At 31.9% G+C, this 25,181-nt stretch overlaps 4 protein-coding genes and 1 long non-coding RNA gene across 13 annotated transcripts in view; 3 read left to right on the top strand and 2 right to left on the bottom strand.

The window, feature by feature from the left end:
- LOC115242622 (uncharacterized F-box/LRR-repeat protein C02F5.7) overlaps positions 1-4,948 on the top strand; it is a 16,908-nt gene extending 11,960 nt beyond the window's left edge. For 6 of the 7 annotated variants that reach the window (XM_029819047.1, XM_029819043.1, XM_029819042.1 and 3 more), the window contains 6 exons: positions 2,172-2,371; positions 2,678-2,952; positions 3,083-3,349; positions 3,611-3,980; positions 4,295-4,498; positions 4,578-4,948. In XM_029819047.1, coding sequence (XP_029674907.1) covers positions 2,172-2,371; positions 2,678-2,952; positions 3,083-3,349; positions 3,611-3,980; positions 4,295-4,498; positions 4,578-4,713 — 1,452 coding nt within the window. In that variant the 3' untranslated portion in view covers positions 4,714-4,948. Of the gene's footprint in view, positions 1-597; positions 1,595-2,171; positions 2,372-2,677; positions 2,953-3,082; positions 3,350-3,610; positions 3,981-4,294; positions 4,499-4,577 lie in introns of those variants that run through there. The other variant, XM_029819048.1, reaches the window with a different exon arrangement.
- Positions 4,949-5,043: 95 nt separating this feature from the next.
- Positions 5,044-8,293, top strand: LOC115242623 (ras-related protein Rab-28-like). Its single transcript, XM_029819050.1, has 4 exons — positions 5,044-5,501; positions 6,476-6,661; positions 6,803-7,036; positions 7,139-8,293. Exons 1-4 carry the CDS (start codon positions 5,427-5,429, stop codon positions 7,361-7,363), a joined length of 720 nt encoding a protein of 239 aa, XP_029674910.1. The 5' UTR covers positions 5,044-5,426; the 3' UTR covers positions 7,364-8,293.
- A 768-nt stretch (positions 8,294-9,061) lies between these two features.
- LOC115242621 (hexosaminidase D-like) lies at positions 9,062-11,570 on the bottom strand. Its single transcript, XM_029819041.1, has 2 exons — positions 10,962-11,570; positions 9,062-10,874 (listed from the first exon to the last, which is right to left on the bottom strand). Exons 1-2 carry the CDS (start codon positions 11,146-11,148, stop codon positions 9,406-9,408), a joined length of 1,656 nt encoding a protein of 551 aa, XP_029674901.1. The 5' UTR covers positions 11,149-11,570; the 3' UTR covers positions 9,062-9,405.
- A 2,414-nt stretch (positions 11,571-13,984) lies between these two features.
- LOC115242684 (shootin-1) lies at positions 13,985-25,115 on the top strand. Of its 3 annotated transcripts, none has more exons than XM_029819183.1 (10): positions 13,985-14,124; positions 20,574-21,004; positions 22,632-22,745; positions 22,832-22,926; positions 23,033-23,189; positions 23,361-23,489; positions 23,565-23,710; positions 23,955-24,486; positions 24,593-24,651; positions 24,866-25,115. In XM_029819183.1, exons 1-10 carry the CDS (start codon positions 14,057-14,059, stop codon positions 25,007-25,009), a joined length of 1,875 nt encoding a protein of 624 aa, XP_029675043.1. In that variant the 5' UTR covers positions 13,985-14,056; the 3' UTR covers positions 25,010-25,115. The 3 variants fall into 3 exon arrangements, with proteins under 3 accessions (XP_029675043.1, XP_029675044.1, XP_029675045.1); XM_029819184.1 differs by lacking the exon at positions 13,985-14,124 and adding an exon at positions 17,019-17,171 and having other exon boundaries at positions 24,866-25,009; XM_029819185.1 differs by lacking the exon at positions 13,985-14,124 and adding an exon at positions 19,866-20,070 and having other exon boundaries at positions 24,866-25,009.
- LOC115242689 lies at positions 22,297-22,655 on the bottom strand. The gene is made up of 2 exons (XR_003885092.1): positions 22,593-22,655; positions 22,297-22,526 (listed from the first exon to the last, which is right to left on the bottom strand). It is a non-coding gene; the product is annotated as an uncharacterized LOC115242689 (long non-coding RNA).
- Positions 25,116-25,181: the final 66 nt, after the last annotated feature.

The following is a 25,181-nucleotide window of genomic DNA, read 5'->3' on the forward strand; positions in this document are numbered from 1 at the left end:
TATAAAATATATTATTATTATATTTCATTAAAACAATCAAGAAAGACATAATTCCTGTTATAACAATTCAATTTCTCAATTAGGAAATAATTCAATTTCTTAGGTAATTGGTTTCCTAGGTCACTAACTTCGCCGATTAACACGAAACTTAAACACTTTAATCATAACGATATATGCGTAACCTGTTGCTAGTAATTCATTAAGTATATCACATTGAAATCGTGCCAATTATTACGTCGAGAGCCATTAGAAATACTATTTTCCGCATAATCTATATTTCTGTAAATATAATCAAATTAAGAAAATATATAATTAATTTATTATTTATGGTTTATTATTCCCTTTTATTCCAGACAAGTGTAATAAACGTTTTTTTGCAAATATTATATATCTATATAAATATTATATATATACAGTATGAATTTGCAAAAACATCTTTGTAACATTTGTCTATAATGCAAGGGAATAAGTAAACAATATTAAATAAGTAAATATTAAATTAATTAGTTGATCCAATTATATTTACAGAAATTCATATTTTTTAGTATAATTTTGTTTATTTTAATAATTTATTTTGTTATTTATAAAAAAAATATAAATATTATATTTAATTCTAGTTTGTTCAAACTGTTTTGTAACAAAAGCAAATGTATAAAATCAAAAAAGTTATATAATTTAAAAAATGTTTTTCATTAGCGTGATATTTATATATTATAAATAGATAAATAACTTTATTGCACAACATGAAGAAATTTGCCACTCAATTCTGTATTATTTAATATTTATGTAGCAGAAATTGCAATACACACATTAAATGTACAAAAATTTGATAAAAATAAACCGATAAAAACTCGTCAAGAGAATTGCTTTTTCTATTGACAAAGATTTAGGAAAATCTGTCGCTTACAGTGATCGAGTAAAATCGGATGTTTTAAATTGGGAGACTCCTTATCACAGAAAATAAACTTCATTAAAAATGTAAAACTAGTATCCCGGCGTTTTGATGTAACCGGTGGGGTTTAAAATAAAGTACAGGCAAGCCTTCCAAGTCGTATATTTAGGGCGACGCGCAAGCGCGATCCGATTAAAAGCACTGAAGACTTGTAGTTTGAGCTTTCTCGAATTCTGCTTCGTGTCGCGATTCTAATAGACGGAGTGTAACAACGAATAATAATTTACCTCGTGTGTTTTCACCAAATAAATAAATTTTCCACGTTAGAGAAAACATTTAAATCCGCAAATTAAAAATTCATATGTAACATTTAGTTTGTGAAAATCATGCTGAAATAAATCGTGATATGGTATGGTGATGTTTAACTAAAGAGCCAAAATGAAAGTGACCTTGAATTAAAAAGAGAGAGAACGAAAAATTAAATAGTATTTTTTATTAAATAAAAAAAAATAAATATACTTTCTATAAATTCGCACGCGAAAAAAATCAACAAAAGCTAAAATAAAATAAACGTTTTCATTCGAATTTAACGTTAAAAGAAGCAGCACCATGGATCTCGGTGGTGTGGACGTTTGGGGCCAGATTGCCCTGGAAACGTCTCAGATGTACGTTTCCGAGGGTGGTGCTGCTAAGAGTCGTACTGTAAGTTGTTGATTTATTTAATGTTGATATAACATGATCTTTAATTTATCTCTCGTGAAACGGTGCGACTTAACACAAAGTCCGTTTATATCACTGTTGGATTTCATGGAATTCGGTGTGAATCATTAGCAACTTTTATAAACGGATTAACATCTATATCTCTATTACGTACTTTCTATAAAATCCCTTTTACTAAACTAAACTTTTCAAATATGTTTTTATGTAGAGATTTTGCAAAAAAAAAAAAAATAAACTCGATATTCAAAAAAATTAATAAATATAGCTTGATTTCGCAAGAAGAAGAAAAGCTTAACGGATAGTATATCTCAAGTTTAATCTGTCTTGATATTGCGCCAACATCTGAATAATACGCGTTAATGATATACAAAGACAGTGACATGCGTGAAAAATTGTACGATTTAAGCTGTGATAATATCAATCGATTGTTTATTGTTTCGCAAATCATTCAATAATCGATCAATGATGTATCGTTAACATTTCCAAAAACATCATTCAATTAAAATGTATCTCATTGAAAACTTATTACACGCTGATAATTATGTCCCTTTTTTTGCAGACAATAGAGAAACTACCGGACAAAGTTCTTCTGAACGTTTTTTGCTATCTGTCGCATCGCGAAATATGCAGGGTTGCTCGAGTTTGCAAACGTTGGCGACAAATTGCGTATGACACGCGTCTTTGGAAGCACGTGTCTCTAAGACCAGAAATAAGCGGGCTTCACGTGAGCTCTCTGGAAAATCTACTGCATTTAATCAGGTGACGCGAGATCGTAATACCTAATTATGCGCTTTTCAAATATTTCTTGACTTCCATGCACAAGCTTTTTAAAGACGAAGAAAGTCCAATGTGAATAAAATTATTAATTTCAGAAATAATACTTGGAAAATTCATTTACTTTCTTAATTTATCTAAAGAGTTCGATATATACGTAAATCAAAATTAAAGATGTAAAAATATTTATATCTGAAAAATGTTATTTTGTGTGTTTGTAAAAGTAATAAAATTTACTCTTAATTTATATATGGAACACAATGTAAAACAATGACAATTTAATATTTACAGCGTACGTTTTGGACCGTCATTAAGATATATCGAATTACCAATAGAATTGATCACTCACACAGTTCTTCACGAGTTAGCTAATAAATGTCCAAATTTAACGCACATGTTATTGGATTTCTCGACTGCTATGCAACTGCACGATTTCTCGGAAATGCAAGCTTTCCCAACAAAATTGAAATATATGTGCATATGCCTATCTGAGGTTATTTTTATGGAAGGCTTTATGCGAAAAATTTACAACTTTATTAATGGTTTAGAGATTCTTCATTTGATCGGTTAGTGAAAAGTTAAGAATAAAATCGTATATTTTTTTTATACTATCTCATATATATACACAATATCTCAATATGCATTAACATATCGCCAAAATCTAATAAATTTGTTATAAAATCTATTATTTTCTAGGAACATACGAAAAGGTCGAAGAAGAGGAAGAGGAAATTTACGAGGTAATTAATGTTCACAAACTCAAATCTGCGACGCCGAATTTGAGGGTAATCAATTTATACGGAATCAACTTTGTGGATGATTCGCATATTGATGCTTTCTCCTCTAATTGCATCCAACTTGAATGCTTAGCCGTGAATTTCTGTGCCAAAGTGACCGGTTCGACCATGAAGACTCTCTTTCAAAGGAGCAGAAGACTGAAATGTCTTCTTATGCAAGGAACAAGTGAGATATTATTATCTCTGACGTTATAAACGTATATTTCTCTTGCCATGATTCATTTTTTTAAAGAAAATATAACTTATTTCGCGCGGATATTCATTCAAATCGATTAATCTATGTCGCAAATTTTTATTTGTTCTGATAACATAAGTCAAGAGATGGATGAAATCTCTTGTTACTCTTTAAAAAAAATATTACAATATATTTTGATATTATTAACGAGATTACATATGCGTATATCTCAACTAAATATACGCTTTTTAGATCTCCAGAGCGAGTACGTCATGCAAGTCGAATGGGAAAAATCCAGCGTCCAGGAACTCGATGTTACCGCCACCGATCTGTCGACGGAATGCTTGATCGATATGCTGACCAGGATTCCTGGCCTTCGCTTTTTGAGTGCCGGTCAACTGAACGGTTTCAATGACAGTGTATTAAAAGCATGGACCGAAGTCGGAAATCCGCGAAACTTGATAGCGCTAGATCTGGATAGCTCCGATAATCTGAGCGACGATGCCTTGCATAAATTTCTGTCTAGACATGGTCATCAGCTGTACGGCCTTGCTTTGTCAGGCATGCCGCATATTACCGATCAGCTATGGCAAAGTGTACTACCGATTCTCACAAATGCAAAGTGAGTATTTATGATTTCACTAACTTCGTATAAGTATATTCTACAAATGAAAATGTATATGTGTTAAACGTGATTTATTGTTAAATTCGCTCTGTAAAAGTTATAGCAAGTTATACACTAATTAAAAATAGCTATAATCATATGTTTCACATTTGATAGAATTTCAAATTTATATTCGCGTAGCTTGTTTTCTTTATTTATTACAATGATAAAAATTTCTCTCCTGTCCCTATTATTATGCTAATGAATTTTCATCATTTATGTTTTTATTAGAATTTAATGATCTTGATGCGTGTGTTCATGTAATGTTTCAGAATACTTGTAATGGGTACTCAAGAGAGACTAGGTGTTAATATTCACGTGGATCAGCTGATGGATGGAATTGCCAATAACTGTCTTGATTTAGAGCGTCTGGAATTACGCTGGGATCCAGAAAATTTGCGATTTTCCGATAAAAGTCAAAAAGCCATTGATATCCTACGTGTCAAATGCATTAAGCTAAGATGTTTAAGTTTAAGGTAAGCTCAAAGAGAGATAAACAGAATTATAAAATGAAGTAAACAGTATGTATAAAAGAGAAATATGGTTTTGTTTCAGCGATGGAAGATACTATGAAATCGTCAAAGCAAATTTCGAGCGAGCTGACAGACTGACTGTCGTTAGAACAACTACTTGTTGCAGAGTATCAAACTATTATCTTTTGCAAAATTATAAGGATTTAATTTTTAATTGACGCGAATTTTAATGATCGATTCTCACATCGAGTTTTATTGCGTTCCTGTTGATGAATTTAAACAAACATGTGCCTAAATATAAAGCTCTCCGATATTTCTTTGTTAAGGTATTAACGTAAAATAATACTAGCGCGATAAGAAAATAAAATTAATAAAAGAAGATAAAGAAGATAAAATTTATATTGTATGATAATACAATGACATGATAATTGTAATTTAATATCACAAGTATTTTAAAATTTTTCTGCATTATATATTTACTTTTTTCTGCGATATTTATTTTTAATAAATTTCCAAACTGTCTGGAAACATCCACATTTCGCAAATATTTTTTTTCTTTCTTCGCGTTAAAGCCAGATGCAGGCGTGTCATCACGAAGGAGAAAAACATTACGCATGTCAGTGTCAAAGTATCCTTCGTATTCGAAATTTACGCTAGCCGCAAAGTACGCACGAATGGTTCGCGAATTATCGATTATTGGTTAATTTATTCATGCCCGCGAGTAAACGACGACGACGACGACGACGACGACGCCGCACTGGCCACCGCTGTCGGTCGATTCGGACTTCGTCGGCCACAACACGCGAACAGCTGCTACATTATATGTTGTGCTATAGTCGGCCGAGGACCGCGTCCCGGTGGTCGCCGTCGAGCTATGCCATTATTCGCATGACTCCGTCAAAGGGCTGCTGTCAATTCACCGTGCACCTTCATGTCGGACGTCGAGGCGGATTCGGCCGAGAAGCGGCTGAAAATTGTGCTCGTGGGTGACTCCGGTGCCGGTAAAGTGAGTTTCAGTCTGTCACGTCCTCGATCGAATGTGCGCGCCAAGGTGGATGATCCCGTTGTTTCGGTGCTCGCAGTTTCCGAAAGATAGCTATTTATATTAACGCGAGCTGCGTCTGGCTTTAAATTTGTTTGCCGATTGCCATGGTGAAAATTGAGAGTCTTTCAACAGGTGATAATGTGAGCTACGCGTTATTGTTGAAGAGTACTTTGATAAATATTCTTTCTCGCGCGACTGTGCATAGACAGAAAGATTGATACGTTTTCATTTTTTTTCTACAAATATTTATTTATTTGTACGGGTTTATTGCTGTAAAAAGATTTTATTAATAATATACATTGCTTTACTAATATAATTATATTAATAATTACATATGCTTTTCTTTACACAATATAATGGTATATGGTTGCGTTAAGCGCTATAGATTAACGTAATGAATGTAATACGCGAGCTTGGATCGATGAAGCCTCTGACCGCGCGAGACTTCGTGTTTCTCGGATCTAATGCGAAAACTTTTGCAAACATGCAACGTTTGCAGTATTGTTCTAGTTGCCAATAATATGACAATAAGGTCAATCGGCAAACACAAATTTTCTAATCGATGGTTTTTGAATTAATGAGGCTAACTATATAGGCCAAGCATGAATTTATTAACCTTCTAAGCTATTTTCTTTTATATCGTTTCGTTGGGTGACAAATGTCGCAAGTCACAAGAAAGAAAGATCGATATATTTTATCGTAATATATTTAACATAATTAACGGGATAAATTTACTGAAAATCTATTTAAAAATAATGTATAAATGTGAATTTAATCTGACATTAAATAAATCGCGCGAAGTTTATTGAGTATTATTGTTACAATTTCAATTTGTCTTCTTTCGAGTTGGACAATCATTGTATAAGTATCATTACCAATTTTATTGATTGTCTAGCGTGATACTTGATAATTGAAATTCAAGGATCCTTCTTTAGACCAGCATCGTCCAGAAGTTTTGCAACAACGATTTCACCAGACAGTACATACCTACCGCGGGCATCGACTTTTTTCTCAAAAACATCACCATCGGTTGTTACAAGAATGTTAATCTACATCTATGGGACGTCGGTGGACTCGCTTTGCACGGGAACATGTTGGACAAATACGTTTTCGGAGCACACGTAAAGTCAATTTCTTTTTGCGATTATAAAACTATCAAAATAAATTTTATTTCGTATATTCTTTCGATATTTTTGTTTATTTGTGTGCTATGATTTTATATCGTTGCAATTTTATTTATATGTATCTTTCCTACGAATCAGATTATTCTTCTGGTGTACGATGTCACAAATAGTTCGAGTTTCGATATCTTAGAAGAGTGGCTCAATCAAATCAAGAACTTCATTGACACTTACGACGAACCGCCTTTAATAGTGGTAGTAGGTAATAAATGCGATATGGAGCATCAGAGAACAGTTAAGAGAGATAGGTCGCATCGATTTGCCGCGGAAAACGGATTTCCATATCACGATATGTCCGCGAGAACCGGAGAATCGGTAATTTTTTTTTTTCTCGTAATAACTTTGTAAAAGAAAGCGGTATATCTTTCACATATTTAGATTAATATAAAAATTACAAAGAGATTATATTAATTTTAGGTATCTTTATGCATAGCAAATTTGGCAGCGCAGATTTTGGGTGTCCGATTGACAAGAACGGATCAAGACTTTCATAAACCTATAATTATTGCTGAAATTGGAGATACAGTAGATATGAGTTCAATACACAAAGTGGTAAAAAGAATTCCCAAGAGAAAACAACATCCAATTGCATTCAATCCACGTTTTCCTATCTCGAAATCCGCGGTATGTGCATTGCAATGATGATCATCATATACCTTAGAATATCATTTCAAATCGAATAAAATATATATGAATTTCTCTAACGTAAATGTAAGAATCAACAAAAATTGTACATACTACGCGATTGTAGCTATAATATAGATAAATATATTTATATACTATAGAACACTCTTATATTTCATACGTGATGTCTTGGACAATTCAACGTTCAATCAATTTAACATTATAATTGATACATAAATTCCATTTATTTAAGTATGCAATTATAATAGAAAATAGTACATAACTGTCAAGAATGTATTGTATTTTTTACGGTTGTCCCACTTGTATAAATGCATCAAATGATATATTTGTCTATCGCACTTTTTAATTTATTTATTATGTATATTGATAACAGATAAAAAAATAAATATCATATTTATGTAATACGGGGCCAATGAATAAACATATGATTATAAAATTTCTACAGTAGATTTAAAAACAGATTTATTAATCGTATTTCTCTCGTTTTAATTATGCTAATAATTACACGCGCAATATAATTATATTTTATATAACAACATTAAAAATACTTTCATACATTAATAATAATGATTACAAAATTATAATAAAGCGCATAATATAGTAAAGACGAACGTATATCTTAAAAATTTGCGGAAGAATCTAAAATTGCTAGGAAGATTTATTAAATATTATGTTATAAGGTGCGTTCATCGAAAAGTTGTAACTAGAGGCGCAATTGAAGATTTGATATAAATAATTCTGTAAGGTAAAAATAAAAATTTTCAATAAAGCTACTTTACTAGTTATATTTTGGAAGAATATATAAAAAAACACACTCTAAAATACTTCAATATACTTCAATATAACTAAAATATTTCAATATACTCTCTTTATATTCCTTTTATACTTTACAAATATCGTTATACAAGATATTTTTTTTTTTTTTTTTATAGAATATTATTGGTTTCAATACGTATTTTTCAATTGAGAACGTTTTCCTCTCTTTACCTCATAGAAAAAGCTTTCAATTTAAGCTAATAATTTTATCTTTTAGTTATCTGATTAGCATAACAATGCAATTACTTGTTTATGGCACGACTCCCTGCTTATATTAAAATTGCAGATATTGCGCTAGTACACTTGAGCCAATATATTAATTTAATTAATTGCATTAATATACTTTATTGCTAATATCTTTTCGAAGAACGTACCAATAAAACCTAACACTAATTATTATGTTGTTCATAGTGGCCATGCTTATAAGTAGAAGACATAAAATGAAGAAAAAGCAATCTGTGCATACATGATTGGAAAGAGCAGCTTGTATATGTTACGTATAGAATAACAATATTAATTCAAAATCTCTTAAAATACAATAATTTGAAATACAATAATATTTGTCTAAATAATACTTTTAATAATTTTTCAATAAATTAGCATATTAGAATTCTAATGTTGCAAAATTATATCGTTTAATACATATCTATCAATATATTTTTTAATATTTATCAATATTACTATCTATCTCTCTTTTTATCTACACCGTCTATCTTAAATTGTCCAGACCAATTTCGCATTTCAGACTTTTGAAGAGTCAAAGAGAAAGAACAATTATATATATTTCTTTGAAAGCTTTTCAAAATTGTAAAACTGGTGATTTACATTAGAAATATTTATTATTAGTTCTATTAAATAATGAAATAATTTCTATAATATCTTACTTATCGAGATAAATAAGATATATAATATCTTATTTATCGAGATAAGATAGATTTATAAATTTACGGACGGTGCATTTAATATGATTTGATTTCTCTCTCTTTCCTTATATCAAATTATAAATTATCACATACTCTGTACAACAATTGTTCAAGATGTAAAATTACGAGTTTCAAACTTTTATATTTCATTGATTATCCACGCCATTTTTAAAGATTAATCGCTAAGAAATTGTTTGTGTTCTTTTCTCTTATTGTTTTAATAAAATTCTCAGTCTCTTACCATATACCACAAAGAATATGATGAATGTTTACTTACTTATCCAAAGAAACTGTTTTTCACTATAAGTCTGATTTTGTAAGAGGTCTTCTCGGCCATGTATTTCTTTCTAAAAGTTTCTCCTTGGCTTCCCACAATTGATTAAGCTTTTCATTTAATGGTGCAGTATATGTTTCTAACCATTCTTGTATTGTATAATTGTCATAAATGTCTTCCATAGCTGTACGCATTTCTTTCTCAATATACATTATTTCCATTTTATGCCTATCCAAATCAGTGACTGCACGTTCGACATAACTAGGACTTGCAAAAGAATACTTAATATTGTATGGTTTTAACCATCCCTTGTAGGTGTTATCCTGTTCCATTTTCATTACTTCTTGCGTCAAAGAGTAAAGACGTAAAATGGTTGCATATACAGACATTCCGTGAAAACTGCACTTGGTCCAGCCATACTGTGGTTCTGGTATGCTCAATGAAATCACACCATCGCATTGTAAAATTTCAGATATATGACTAGGTAATTCTATAGGAAAGCCATTTAGATTTGATGCTTGTAATACAGCTAGATTAATAGCGAGAGATGGTAGTCCTACTGGCAGCAATTCGCAAAGAACACTAAAGTGATCGTATCTCTGCCATCCAGTCAACATGACACCTTTAAATGTAATTTGATTTGAGTATCTATGAATGATTTCTAACCAACCTTGATGGTTTTCCATGTGATACGAAATGTCTGTATAATATCTGTCTGGCGAAGTGGCTCCTTTGAATGCAGTTGCAACCCAGACTTGCTTCCAGACTGCAGCATAACTTTCCCATAGTTGATCGGTTAATGTCGTACCAGGGTCAGTAGTATACTTCCAAATAACTGGTTCTATTGTCAAGTGCAAGCCTCTATCAATGATTTCTTGCGGTGATATATCACGAAATTCATCATCCCACATAAGTACAGTTAGTTCTGGATATTTTTCCTTAATATATTTGACTACTGTGGAGACATGATCCAGAAAGAGCTGTCGTTTGCCCCATTGCTTTTTAGACATAACATCTAAACATCTTGAGCATTCTCCTATTTGATAAACTTCATCCGCACCTATGTGCAAATATTTTGATGCTGGATGTGTCGAAACAACTTGGTTTATCATTTCATATATCAATGAAAGTGTTTTATTATATGTAGGACACAAGACTTGCGGATAATGTGGAACTTCCCGGAAGTCTTTATACTTATCCAATTTGAGAACAAACTCCATATGACCAAAGGTTTGTATCAACGGTATAATAATTAGTTGATTATTCTTGGCTATATTTTGAATTTGTACAATATCTTTCCTGGAATAAGAATTGCCAGCACGAATGTCCTCGATACTATCTGCAAAGGGGAACATGTCCTCGTACTCCACAAGTATACCAGTGGCTCCTAGCTTTCGCAGCAAAGGGAACAGATAATTATAATAGCTCATCTTCGGTGGAGCGCCTTTCAGGTCTAGGTGAACGATCTTATGGCCCTTGAATAGCGGAGTGCCATCTGCAAACGATTTATCATGAGTTAATTCATTAAACAGTCTGTTCCTACCAGTTTTCAAATCTCGCATCATCTGTACTTGCTGCTTACCGGACGGGCTGTCACTGCTGTCAGTGAATTCACCTGGAGAATACATATCCTCTGGTCTCAATCGAGCAATCTTCCCTGACGATATCTCATCAATCTCGTTACTCAGTATATGATATATGACAATCAGCAAGATGAAGCTGATGGTCACGATGACCATCAGCGAGGCTCGACCTCGTAGACGCGTCATGACGTCGGGAGAATCCGCGCTCTAAACTCTCCGGAAGATCGAGTCGTCGCGAGTTTATCGCGCTGGCAGATCCATCGTTCGCGTGATCTCGCCAAGCGGAGCGGAAAGACAGGCACGATCACTGTCGAGCGACGCGAGGAACGTACTCCGCATTCCTCGTCGAGCCGTCATAAAACGCTCGCATTCCCGCTTCGCAAAGAGAGTCTTTCTTTGGGTTACAGGGCGTTTTCCAACAGATTACGCATAGGCGCGGTTTTCGCGGGAAAGATAAATCGCGAGATTAAACCTTTAGGAGCCTTTATCGGGGACAAATACTGAATCGCTCTCGCGAATAGAGGAGAGAAAGTGACTTGCCGGGATTTCAATCGGACAGGCGCAGTATAAACTACGCGCGCGGTCTGTCGGCGCCGCCAAGAGACAAGACGTATCTCGGTACACGCGGACGCGTGTACGGTAGCGTGTAGTATATGATAATTATTGATTCTTACATTTCACGCTACGTCGAGCAGTAACATTGTCCATAATTTGAATTTTCAGTGATGAATAGAGAGTAAATTGCAGTCTTATAATAGCGCATATTAATATGATAAAATAAACAGTACGTGCAAATAATTAAATCGAAAAAACTACATACTTAGGCATATAATAGTAAAGTTTAATAGTTTTTTAATCTCTCTTTACATCTTTTATATATTGTTCTATATATCATATCATCTTTTTATTGTTTCTTCGTCTATCGCAACTTATTTTGTTTTTATTTTTAAAAGAAAGGATAAATCTTATATCGATAAATCTTTATAAATAAAAAATACATAATTCATAGAAATGTTAAATAGAGAGGTATATATACTTTTTCTCTTTTTTTTTTTATCAGATTTTAAATAGTTGACTGACCTAATCCGCGAATAACATTATCGCTATTGTTTGTGGTATAATTCCATATATTGCATTTTGATAAGATATAAAAAAATAAAGTGATATTAGCAATATTCTGTCTTTTACCTTGTGTGTCGCAAAAACCTTTCGAAATGATGGATCGGATGCATCAGCTTTGTTCAACTTGTATACTTTGTTTACACACACTTTCTGTAATTAAAAAAGGAACAAAAGATATATATGATTAGAGACAAAAAGAAAGAGAAGGAAAACAAGGGACAAGTTCATTTATGATTAAAAAGGACAATAAACGCAGATTTATCATGCGTTTGTGATATGGATAATCAATAGCTTTGACGATCTATTAATTCGGTTGAAAGACCATTCATCCGAGCGATAATAAAATAGCGGAAATTACGCACAATCATTGGTAATCTGTGCCAGTCTTGTCATCATAGGTCATCATTATCACCTTGCATTTCCGTCACGCGAATATCAATCAAATACAAATTCGCCGGATGCGCACACAAGCGTACGAAGTAACGCGACATCATCGAACAAAAAGATCGCGGTAATAATTTCACTAGGCGGGACTTTCGTGCGCATGCGTAACATACGTCATCGATCATGTAGCCAACTTCGGCAGACCCATGCCTAGATGCAACATAGAGCGCTTCTTGGTACTCTGTACAAATCTTTTATAATTTTTATCAATATTTATGTTATTGATATATAAAATGTATTAATATATAAAATGTGATATATAAAATGTATGTTACATTTTAAGCACGTATATCATTAATACTATGTTACAGAGTATTTCTAAAATAAGGGACTAAACTTTAGGAGTGTATTCTACTTATTGTATTAATTAACTTCTATTCCACGAAGTATGTACGCTACTGATACCTGGGTTCACATTTGCATTACTGCATATGCGTGAATTTGTCTGAACGTTACAACACATTGAATTTCGCTTCAAGGCAAGTCACGTCTGATATCATGCATCAGGCAAAATTGGTAAATTAATCAAATATACTGGTTGAATATTAAATTACATGAATTCTAAATTTTTATAAATAATGTGTTATAAAATTCTCTATAGTATATAAAGTCACATAAATAAACTGCATTAATGATAAAAAGATATATTTGTCAGACGCTCGATAATGACAATGATTATGTGCTAAAATTATTCTATTGAAAGTTCAGATATATTATTCAAATTGACATAAAACTGCTAAAATAATTCGCTTTACATATATGTATTAAAAAATATAATATATATAATAAAATGTGTAATAAAAATGTAATGTATATATCAGAAAAATATCAGGAAAAATATCAGTTTACTGGGCGATTATTTAATAACGACAATGCAATTAGCGTTCAAACGAACATTGTAAATTACAAGTATACATTTCCTCATTTCAGCCATCATAAAATGATTATATTACATCATGCAATGCGCAGGAAGTGCATTGTATCATTGGTAAAGGAGAGAGGAACATTTCGTAAAAAACGAATCTCCGGTCGAGCAAGTAGCAGTACACTAATAACGCCGTAATACACTACTACATATCTGATCATTATACAAATGTAGGTAATATGAAGATAAGTTGTTTAAAAACACATTAAATGATATAATAAAATTTGTCGCAAAATTATACTATTTTGCTCTTAATTTATCGATTATAATTTGAAATCTCTCTTGAAAGGGTAAAAATTAAAACAATTTTTCAGAGAAGGAGGCACAAAATTAAATACAGTTAAAGTTAAAAGTAAGAGCATAACATATCCTGATTTGGAGCGCAGTCTTTGTTATTAGTAAAGAATATATATATTCACGTGCCAAAACGAATCATGTAACTTGAAATATTCTGTCCACTTTGATGTAATCTTAATCCAATTCGCTTATCAATTTCCACGAAACACAGGGACACCCGTTATACGAGTAATGAGCATGAGTCATGCATCTCTATGGTTGCGAAGGGAAGCAGGGAAGGATGATTCTAGACAATAAAGCTGTTTAATGATGGTACAATGCGCACAATTCGAGACATCGCGAACGATCGAAAGCGCGATTCAAGGTTGTGAAAGGTACGCCGATTTACGTATATACACAATATAGTATAATTTACGCTATTATTTTTCTTACAATCCTTATCGAAAGTGCGTGAGAAGGATTTCATGGCCCTCTTTGAAGTTTCCTCGTTAGATTTTTTTAATATAAAAATATACTGCTGTGTAAAAACACTTGTATATATTTTATTTTTATAAATTGTATATAAATTAATTAATAAATATAGATGACATTAAATATTAATATTTACTACTCATAATTTTGAAACATTGAGATCGTATTCGAAATTATAATAGCGATAATTGATACTTAATTTTTTGAGAAATAATATAACTAATTATGAGTCCAAATAACATTCATTAGTAAATACGCATGTATGATTAAAAATAATTGATTATGTTAAAAAGAGAAGACATGTTGATCCTTCAATATCAAATCCTGACAGAGGAACCGGATTTATATTTTATCTTTGTCTTCTCCAAGTGCGTCCTGAAATAAGATCCACGTAAAAGTTCGTTCTTTTAGTTTTTGCTATAGATTTTATACGCGTATAATACATAGATCGTTCTTCTGCATAATTGCTTAATATTCTATAACATAGATGTACCTCTCTCTCTCTCTCTCTCTCTCTCTCTTCTTTCTTTCTTTCTTTCTTCTTCTCTTTGAAGCACAAAGATAGATTATTCATAACGAACCCCGTTAAACATCATCGACACGCATAATTGCGATTTTTGAATTGTCATTTCATAATATTGAACTTGTCGTCTGATGTATAAAATGTTTCGGAATCACATCACTTTGTTCTGAAAATTCAAATGCTTGCACATCATTTTTTATCATTATTGTGAAGCGAGTTTCTAACTAATCTTTAGATCGAAATTTGATTACAATATATTTCACACGCAAAGTTCAAATTAAGTCTTAAAAGATAAAGTAAATAACACGAATTTTTTACATATTTCGTATCCCCTCAGACTTTTTTCTTAATAAATAAATTTCTAGAAAAATAATAAGAAATATATCACGAAAAATTCACCACAAAGAAAAATATACTTTAACAGTTTTAGTAAATTCATAAGTATGTGTCTATATATATTATATATATTATATATACACACACACACATATATATATATATATTCACAAAATATAAATATTTGACATCTCAGAAGAAAACTTTTAATTTGTACGCCAAAGAGACTATTTTTTGCTTTGAAAAAGAAACAAATGAATAAATAAGTTCCAGTATCCCTCCTATTTTCTCTCAACCGTAAGATTGATGTAAGAAGGGATGCTGGAATTTACTTATTTATTTATTTTCCAACGTGAAAATATATATATAATATATATAATATATATAGTTACATCTTCTTTATGATAATTTGTGCGAAACCGCGACAACAATGCGTTTCCGTAACGACTTATACGGGACAAAGAATTGCTGGAGGATTATTCAGAAATAATGACTCAACGTATACAAAGTATATTAAGCACATATACTTTCGTGATTCTATGTATGCAGCTGCATACGAGACTATACGGGATAAGACTGTTATCATCATAATTATGCAGAGTTGCTGTCCGCCGTTTTCTTACACAGAATTCTTCTAAGCTATCTATGATATATCGCTTAAGATTCGCACCTGTATTTTTATCGCAATTAAGCCATTTATTGTCGAGATAAAAGTTTTTATAAAAATTAAAAGATCGACCTTGCGGAAAGAAAGCGACGTGGACACATCTGGAGAATGTTTATGTTTATGATATATGTCAATGTTGTATTCTGTATACAATAAAGATTGTAACAGATCACCTGACTTAACATTTAAATTAAATTTATTATTCTAAAATTTCACATTGTTATAATTCATTTTGTTCAATTGTTATATTTCAATTCGATAATTTATTCTCATAATTTATTCTCATAAAGATTCTCATTTAAATGAAATGAGAATAATTTATCGATAGAATTAACAATTGCCATTAATTTTGTAATGAAAAGACATAGTTTTACATATCTCATTATATAGATTTAATTATCTCATTATTGGTGTAAATTTTGCCATTTGTCGATTTCATGCAGACATCCGCATAATCCGTTGTCCTTTTTTATGCTTGGCAAACATTCAAATTCTCTCTAGATATTGATCTGTAAAATCTTTTAGCGATTCTGCCGATAAATATATGAGTTTTTATTCATTACTTGTAACTCATTACTTGTAATATACGTTTACTCTATATATATGACTCTATATACGTTTTCTGTGTACTCAGCTGCTGACTAACTGCGTAAATTCCTTTCAAACACGCGACGAAAATATATTCTGAATTATCCGATTTTTTAAGTTATTCGTATCGGAATGTGAGAACAGAAGAATAAAAGACTCTTTTCTTTAATCAATGAATGACTCAATCAAATGCAAGGGTCGTCGGTCAATAAGAACTTTTATTGCTTTGCTAAGAAAATATTGTTATTCAATGTTACTTTTAAAAAGCATATCATGTGATTCATGTTCTATTTATTTATTTATTTTTGAAGCAAGTAATTTCTTAAAAAGTTAAAAGGATATAAAAAAATATCTGTGGCATTTACATTTTACATTGCCAAGTCTTTGAGCGTATATAATTCTCTTTCTTGTAATTTTTATATTCAAAGCATATTGCTTTACAATAGTTTTTTTTTTCAATAAGATTTGATCTCTCTCTCTCTCTCTCTCTCTCTCTCTGATTATCTTAGCCGAATCGCATAAAAAACGCACTACATCGCCGAGTAATGTTACATGTCAAAAACTACCGCGTTGCACATTCTACGGAAGGTGCGTCGAGTATGCGTGCGCGCACGCCCGGGGTCGGCTGACTTTAAGGAAACGACACTCTCGCATTCCCGAAGCTCTTTTTCGCAGTGCCGCGATAATGTAACGTTACAACGAGGGGAGTCAGTACGCTTGCGAACGCGCGCGAGTGAGAACGTTCTTTGGAGTTTCTGGCCGTGGCGAGTTCCGATGTGCTCAACGTATCGACAGATTAATTATTTTATCTTTGTTTAGTGGTGTTTCGAACAAATGTGAGTGTAATCTTTCTTATTGTTTGTGAGAGAGAAATATTTGTTATCTTTGCGTCTATCATTATTTTGAATGCAAATTATAATCACGACTTTTATTTTACAACAGAACATAATTAACGAGATAAATGCAAATTTCTGCGACACGCTACTTTTCTCGTATCAATATAAAAATGTAAGATAATATGTTATAAACTATACAAGATGATACGATTTATATTTAAAATTTTTTATCACGATTCAGGAAAATGTAATTCAATGTTTCTCTCCATAATTGATTCGAGATGTCTTAAATATCGATCTTCCTCCCTTTTGCATCTGTCATTTTCCAAATGATCTAGTGTTACGTACAATGAAACAAGCCGTCGTTCTTTAATGTAAAAGAGGAAAAGTGAAAGGACCTTTCGTGTTTTCTGATCTGACGTATGACTCCAAAGTTCATTATACATACAACAGCGCGCGTACGACGTCGTGATCAATAATTAAAAGCCACTCGGGTGTTTGTTTTAAATTGCTCTTATGAGTGAGAGTGAATTGATAGTCGTTGAAGCGGACTGTGATCGGTATAAAAAAGAATAAAATTTACATACTTTAATTGTAAATTTAATCGTGTTTAGATCGATTTTATATCACGTGCATATTCAAAAATATCGTGAAAATATTCCCGATGTTCGATTTATTTTATTTCTCATCGTTATATATAATACAAATGTTCTTAATTTCGTGTAATAGTAAAAGATACTTCTTTTACTATTAAACGAGAATTTGACGTTTTGATATATTTATAATCCATCGAGAGAGAGTTAGAAGATACATAAATGAACTTTAAAAAATAGATTTTTATATCAAAATTGTATTAATCACTTAATTAACAGTATCCTCACACAATTTCCAAATTGACAAGAAAATCTGCTATTAAAAGAACATTTGGCAGTTTTGAACTGTTAACAGCAACAAACTAAAAAATTAAATGTCTATTAAATTATCAATTATATCTTGCAATCTTACAATTTCCAAAAATTCTTGACTTATCATTCCTTCCACTATGAGTCATTCACACTACTAGATATACTTTATCTAGAAGCATTACTTCTCACATTTTTGTAGTACAGTGCGATATATATATAAAAGAAGTCCGTGGTCTATCAATTGTATTTTATCAGACACTTTGCTTGCTACTCACTGTTAGTTCGCATTAATGTTGGATGCGCGCCAATGTTTGTGCGTGTATGTCTGTATGTAAAATTACATAGCGTACTATTATCACGATGCAACGATCGATGACGCTAGTTACACTGTAACTAGTACAAGAAAAAAAAACAATTGCTAGTGTCAATCAATCAATAAGAATAAAGTATGCATAATCGCGCTATTTTAAAATACTTTCTTACTTTGGACAAAAAATATTTATTTATATAACGAGTAATTTCCACAAGAATCTCCATACCTTCTCTGATAAATGTAAAGTTTAAAATATTTCTTCGTGTAATAATATCAAAGTTTTATACAGTCAACTAGTGATGAATTAAAAAAATGGAATCTACAGCCGTACTAATTACTTTGTTATATACTTTTACATATTACTTTGCTATATAGTATCTACATCTCTTATTCAAATAGTTACTTAACATTAAATAGGACTCTTACATCTGTTTTTTTTTGTCTGCATAAAATTTTATTTCTAAATTCTTTTATAATTTTATTTCTAAATTTTTCGAGCTAAAAGTATTCTTTTTTTAAGAGTACGTCCCTGTTTATTCCAGTATCGATTTTTACGCCTTTCCTGTTTTACCATATATTTAAAGGATAATTAGCGTTGAAAGAGCTAATTGACTTCTTTAAGCATTCTAATGCAGAGGGTTATCTCTATTCTATTAAAGTGCTTTGTCCCTCGTCTTCGACCATGCGAATTTTTGCTAGACTTTCACGTTCGTGAGAAGAAGCCGTGAGTATAGAGGCGTTGACATAGCGGAAGCCAGAACGGTAATTATGCACGATATTATCGAGAAGCAATCGCAACACCTGGCGGATCTTCGGTTAGGGAAAGCAGGCGAAACACGTTCGACCTACCGTCGACGTCGGTTTAACGATCGACGGGAGCACGAGCCCTGACACAGACGCACATTCCGACGAATTAACTTTAAATGGCCCGCGGGGGAGGCTCCCGCGAAGCTCAACACGTGCGACTAAACCTAACTCGAATAAACTTTTGAACGAATTCTATTTTAGAAACTCTTGTTCCGGTAATTCGTATTTTGCGGCGAGAACGAACGCGAACAATGGATGTTACTATAAGAATATTTTTTAATCAATGTCTCTCTCTTTCTTTCTCCTTATGTAAAATAACATAAAATAAATATATAGAAATCTAATAGTAATTAGTAATCGTGATAATTATTATTCATAGTTCAATACTTCTTAATAAACTATGATTGTTATAATATTTTACTATCAATTAATTAGGTTTTATAACAGTTTATAGAACATTGACGTAAATATTTTTTACATGATATTTTTTTCTTGTTATTGTAACTATTTGATATCGATTTTTGAAAATGATAAATAACGGATTTTAATGGTAATTAAATAATATGATTTAATCCTCATCAGAATAAATTTAGTGTCTCGATATTCGTGAAATCCGAATTAGGAGCAAAATACTTTGACATGGCAGCTATTTTGAACTTGACTGCCAACGGCGAGAGCAATATGTTTATTTTTAGAAATGTTATTAACCTTTATATATATATATTATATACACAACCGATGGCAATATGTATTCAGATAGAGTCTTTTCTTATGTGTAAGTCATTCAATGTAAAAATGTTGCGTTATTTGCACGTCGCTTATGTAATTTCGATGGAATAAAAAATCGATAATATTGTCCGCAAAGAATATATACGTACGTACACGAAAACAGTTTTTGAAATTTTATATCTCTGTATAATTGACAAATGTCATATAATTCTCAACGAACATATATCAAATGTACTTATCAAAGTAAATATTACATTTCACATGATATTTAATACCATAATGGAGTCGTGTGTGTCACTTGAAAAAATATATGATATCGAATAAGATCATGCAAATAAAAAAGTTTTTAATCAATAATATTGGTTGAAAATCTTCTCTATTTTTAATAACTATTTCAATAATAATTATAATAGTTAATATAATGAAAAATTTTTTTACATCGATATTGATTATTTCCTTTATAGATTTCATCAGATATCACATATATAATTAATTTATAAATTTATTATAAATAATACTTGAAAAAAAACATAAGTCAACTTAAAGTACGTTATTCTAACCAGGAAATATCCCTCATTACACTTCATTATCGCTAACAGCGGTAAAGCTTAATACCAAATGGTTTAACAAGTGCATTTACTTCCACAGTTGTGTCATGAATAAGACGGAATTCAACATCGTTCTGAGCACAGAGCCACCGAGAACGACTCCGAGTGTGATTCATTCTCACATTCCGGTGCCCAGAGTATCAGCTGCGATCAAGGCCCAAGAAAGATGTCCTCCAAAGCGCAGAGGATCCTTCGAGAGGCTCGGCCGCGGATCTGTGGCCGCTCAAAGAGCGTCCTTCGAGAAGCTTGAAGCTTCCGTCGTACAGTTGAGATCGCGCAATAATAATCAACTATCAACTTCAAGCATCGAAGTGCGAGGCTCTGAAGAGAAGACGACGCCTGTAAGCAATTACAAGACGAGTGACGTCTTCAAGCTCAACAGGGATAATAGCTTCATCGAGACCAAATGGAAGAATAAATATGAGGATTCGGAAAAGAGGCGGAAGCTTTTGCTACAAAAGAGCGAAGCTGGTAATTATTAAGCGTCAAATGACGCGATAAATAAATTCAACAATTACATGGACGAATACATTAATCCTAGATAATTGCCTGTCTAATTTTGCCAGAACTTAAATTTTGAAATAACTGATAAAGTAAAAATGTACGTGCTCATGTGTCTTTTTGTTAATCCGATGTTTATGTTCTTGAATAACTGAATCTAATAAAAAAAGGTCAAAGAAAACAAGCAATGATCGATATTTGTGGATAACAAATACAGGGTATAACAATAAAAACAGTTACAGACAATAACAATAAAAACAAATACGGGATTTGTCAAGTAGATCATTGGCTTAATATTCATCGATGGTGGGTAGGGTTTTAAATTTACCTACTAATATTAGGTCGATGATCGAAAGATGTCTTGATAACAAATACATATCGATATATACACTAATTTTTTGTATATTATTTTTTAGAACACACAATTTTGTTAATGTTTTAAATTATGAAATCATAAAGAAGAAAAGCTGTAATCAAATAATTTTATATTAGACAGTTTCACATAAATTCTTATATTTCTTGAGAAAAAGAAAGTGATTTAAACGATCGTTTTCAACGATTCATATATATATAAATGTTTGTATTTAAGATAAAAACAAGATTTCTCTTGTTACTTTAGAGATTTCTTTTGTGGCGTCTCGGTATGATAAACCGAGCGATGTTTTGGCGTCGATCTTTTTACAAGACTTTCCTTGACAGAAACTCATAAATAATGGAAAGTGCGTACACCACACAAGAGATTATAATTTGATTGACTCAGAATATATAGTCGAATTATCGTGTTGTGATTCACTTCTGTATGTAAAACGATGGCAATGACGTTCTATTAGTCACACCGTCTATAACACGATAGAATTTTAAATTGACGTAGATAAAACATTATTGATACACGGTTATTCGCGGAATTTGTATTCTTCGAACGATTTGTATCGATTGATCGACTATCAGCGAGGCAATTGAACAAGTTTATATGAAAAGAATAAGAATTAAAGAATAAACTGTTGTTCTGTTCTAAAACTCTTCTAAAGTTGTTTGAATGTAATTCAAATAATTAAGCGACAAGTGTTTCATAAGCGATTCATGCATAATGTAACGCAATGCGTCAGAGATTAATCAAGAATGTTTAAAAATAATATTTGAAATACGCCAACAAGAGAGAAAAAGAAAAGATAAGCAATAGGTGAAGAATATACTAATCAGAACTTTGCAAAATAATAAAATAACACAAATTTCAATATACGCACTACATATATAGTAAAAAATTTCTTATCTCTCATAATTTATTTGCAGAATAAAAGGCTATTATATACACTCTATATGATATTTCTTTATAAAGCTAGTTAATGGAATAACATTTTGTCTTGTAATACGAATTTTAGAAACGAACGATGACATCATTGATCTCAATAGTTCTACATTCTTACATGACCCTAATCCGATTGTCAGATGGCTTGATCACGATAGTTGTTAACTGATTCACATCACTACACATCTGCTTGCATTTAATAATAAAAAATAGATATATATTGTAAAATATTTTAAAAAATAATTTTTTTACCATTGCATTGTGTCGTAATCTGTTCCTGTTCTGTATTAGTGAATAAAGAGCACGCAGATTTGGAGAAAAAATATCAACAATTGCACAGAGAAAATAGTACGCTGCAATCGCAAGTTGAAGAGAAGGAGCATAAGCTGCTAAAATTGCGAACAGGTATGTATTCAATTTTGAAGTCACCTCATACAATTTAACAAATTTTTTATAAAATTATCAACACTTACATGCTCAATTTTTTACAGTTTCGGAAGCAGTGTGTAAGGAATACGAACAATTAAAACGTCAATATGACGTGGAAACGAATGCAATGCACAAAGCTATGCAACAAGCGTCTCAGGTAACAATTTATCTGTTACAATCTCGATTTTTATCAATGTATCATGAAGAATAATCGAGAGAACTATAATATTGTTTGTTTTCTGAAATAATACTTTTATTATTAGTGGTATCGACAAAACCGCGAGCTCAAGCGAAGATCCCAAATTATTGCGCAAAAGTTTCTACATAATAATTCGGAGCAGTCGTTGGATTTTGATTTATCCGATGAAGTGGATAATCAGAGTTTCGAGGATTTGGATGAGCTGAGACAAATGGTGAAAGGTCAGTACAATTGATCTTGTTGCACATCTCTATAAGATGTGAGATTAAAACACGAAGTTAAGCTATCATTTAAGTTTTAAATTATAGCTTTATTCATAAAAATAGTATATAAAAAGAAAATGTTTATTCAAAATTAAAATAATCGATCTTAAACCAAACATCAATTTTCAGAGCTGAGCAGTGAGGTAGCGCGGCTTCAGACGGAACTTCATTCCGCGCGACTTCAAGAATTCGAAGCACAAGAGCAAGTGACACAGTTGACCACGCAGTTGGAAGAAGAAAGAGCCCTCCGGCAAAAAGGTAAAATCTATCCCATATATCCATCTTGTGATAGATAAATAAAACATGCTAAGCCGGCATTCATCTTTATTATAGGAGAAGAGAAAATTAATGAAATGAAGTTTTACAAAGGAAATATGGAAAGAGTTACAAAAATGGTGACTGAAGAGGTGCAAGCTTTGAAAACGCAATGTGATCGCGAGAGAGAAAATGCGAAAATTCTGAAGATAGAAGCGGAAAAGGTCGGTCATTGATTCCTACAATTTTCGATTTAATTTTGCTAGTCGCGCACAACTTAATTATAATTTTCCTTACAAAATTATGCATGTAATATTATTTAGATTATTACAAAGTAAAACTCTCGTTACTGTTTTAAAACTATATGTGTTTATAAAAAAATTGTAGAGAAAATAGGTTTTGAAAATCAAATGATAATAAAAATTATAGTATATTCTATAAATCATACTGATTAGCTTGATTGTTTAGGTTCAAAAAGAACGAAACGTCTTAGCACACCAAAGCGCTCTTCTAATGGCCGAGATTGGAGATGATCCGAATGGAAGATTATTAGCCGTTCTACAAGAAGTGGAATCTTTAAAGAGACTATTAGAAGAAGAACAGCAGAATCATGCTTCCCAAGTACAGATATTACAAGAGAAACTAGAAGAGAAAGAATCGAATGTAGAATTTGAAATCGTCGAAGAGAAACTAAAGCTTGCAGAGTCCGAGTTAGAGGTTGTTCTTCAAAGAGCCGAAAGGGCCGAGAAAGCGGTGGAAGAGCTGGAGAACGTTGTCCGATGTTTGAAGCAGAAAGTCAACGAGTTAGAAGAGAAAGTCTCGAAACCGCCACCGCCACCGTTACCTCCTCCTCCCCCACCACTACCGATATCAATGGCTGGTCAATCATCGATAAAATTGCTGACTAGAGAAAAGTTGATTTCGGAGCGTTCGGCTGTGAGTGATATGGAGAATATACTTGGCATTGCACCGAAAAAAACACCTGCGGTTGCACAACCTGGTAAATGCAATTCATTATTTTGTTAGTTATAAATTATTCTATTCTATTATGTACACAAATAAAATTATCAGTCACCAGAAGTATAATATATATCAAATATTTTTAGCTATTGACGATATTATCAATCAAATCAAAGGCGGACGTTTCACGCTAAAACATACAGATGTAAGTATAAAGTCAGACTATGTAAATATCTAAAATATATTCATAAATATATTCAAAACACACACACATCGTTAAACTCTTAAACATTTTTAAAATTCTGATTTCTGTTAAATATTTTTGGACATCTTATGTTCTCTATTGTTTTTAAATAAAGTATAGCATTACTTATAATTGATTCTAATATGCATATATTTGAATAAAATGTTGATTTTAGAAACAAAGAGAAGAGGAGCGAAAAAGACGGCAAGCGGAAAATACGTCGCCAGCAGTTTCTGAAATGTTAAATATTCTTGGTACTATGAGACGGAGAGCTAAGCCAATAAGGCAGTCGTTCAAGTTTGCAGACGCATCATCGTAGTGATGGATATTGCTTAAATGAAAACAATATGTAATTCCAGAAAGATTTGAGTCTCGAAATCAGTTAAATCATACATTATTAATGTCTTTTTACAATCTGATATATATTATTTATCTTGCTCAATCTAAATTTATGCATACAAAATCTATTTATTCAATTATAAAAGTTATGT

Source organism: Formica exsecta, unplaced genomic scaffold (assembly GCF_003651465.1).
Source record: "Formica exsecta isolate Colony F162 unplaced genomic scaffold, ASM365146v1 scaffold614, whole genome shotgun sequence".
NCBI lineage: Eukaryota > Metazoa > Arthropoda > Insecta > Hymenoptera > Formicidae > Formica > Formica exsecta.

Excerpts from the sequence above, each read along its gene's own strand:
- LOC115242623 (XM_029819050.1), top strand. The coding sequence starts at position 5,427 with ATGTCGGACGTCGAGGCGGATTCGGCCGAGAAGCGGCTGAAAATTGTG. Across the intron at positions 5,502-6,475 it reads GTGACTCCGGTGCCGGTAAA|ACCAGCATCGTCCAGAAGTT; the intron begins GTGAGTTTCAGT and ends ATCCTTCTTTAG. Across the intron at positions 6,662-6,802 it reads AATACGTTTTCGGAGCACAC|ATTATTCTTCTGGTGTACGA; the intron begins GTAAAGTCAATT and ends CCTACGAATCAG.
- LOC115242621 (XM_029819041.1), bottom strand. The coding sequence starts at position 11,148 with ATGACGCGTCTACGAGGTCGAGCCTCGCTGATGGTCATCGTGACCATC. Across the intron at positions 10,875-10,961 it reads CAGCAGTGACAGCCCGTCCG|ATGGCACTCCGCTATTCAAG; the intron begins GTAAGCAGCAAG and ends AATCGTTTGCAG.
- LOC115242684 (XM_029819183.1), top strand. The coding sequence starts at position 14,057 with ATGATGGTACAATGCGCACAATTCGAGACATCGCGAACGATCGAAAGC. Across the intron at positions 23,490-23,564 it reads AAGAGCCCTCCGGCAAAAAG|GAGAAGAGAAAATTAATGAA; the intron begins GTAAAATCTATC and ends TCTTTATTATAG. Across the intron at positions 24,652-24,865 it reads TCACGCTAAAACATACAGAT|AAACAAAGAGAAGAGGAGCG; the intron begins GTAAGTATAAAG and ends TGTTGATTTTAG.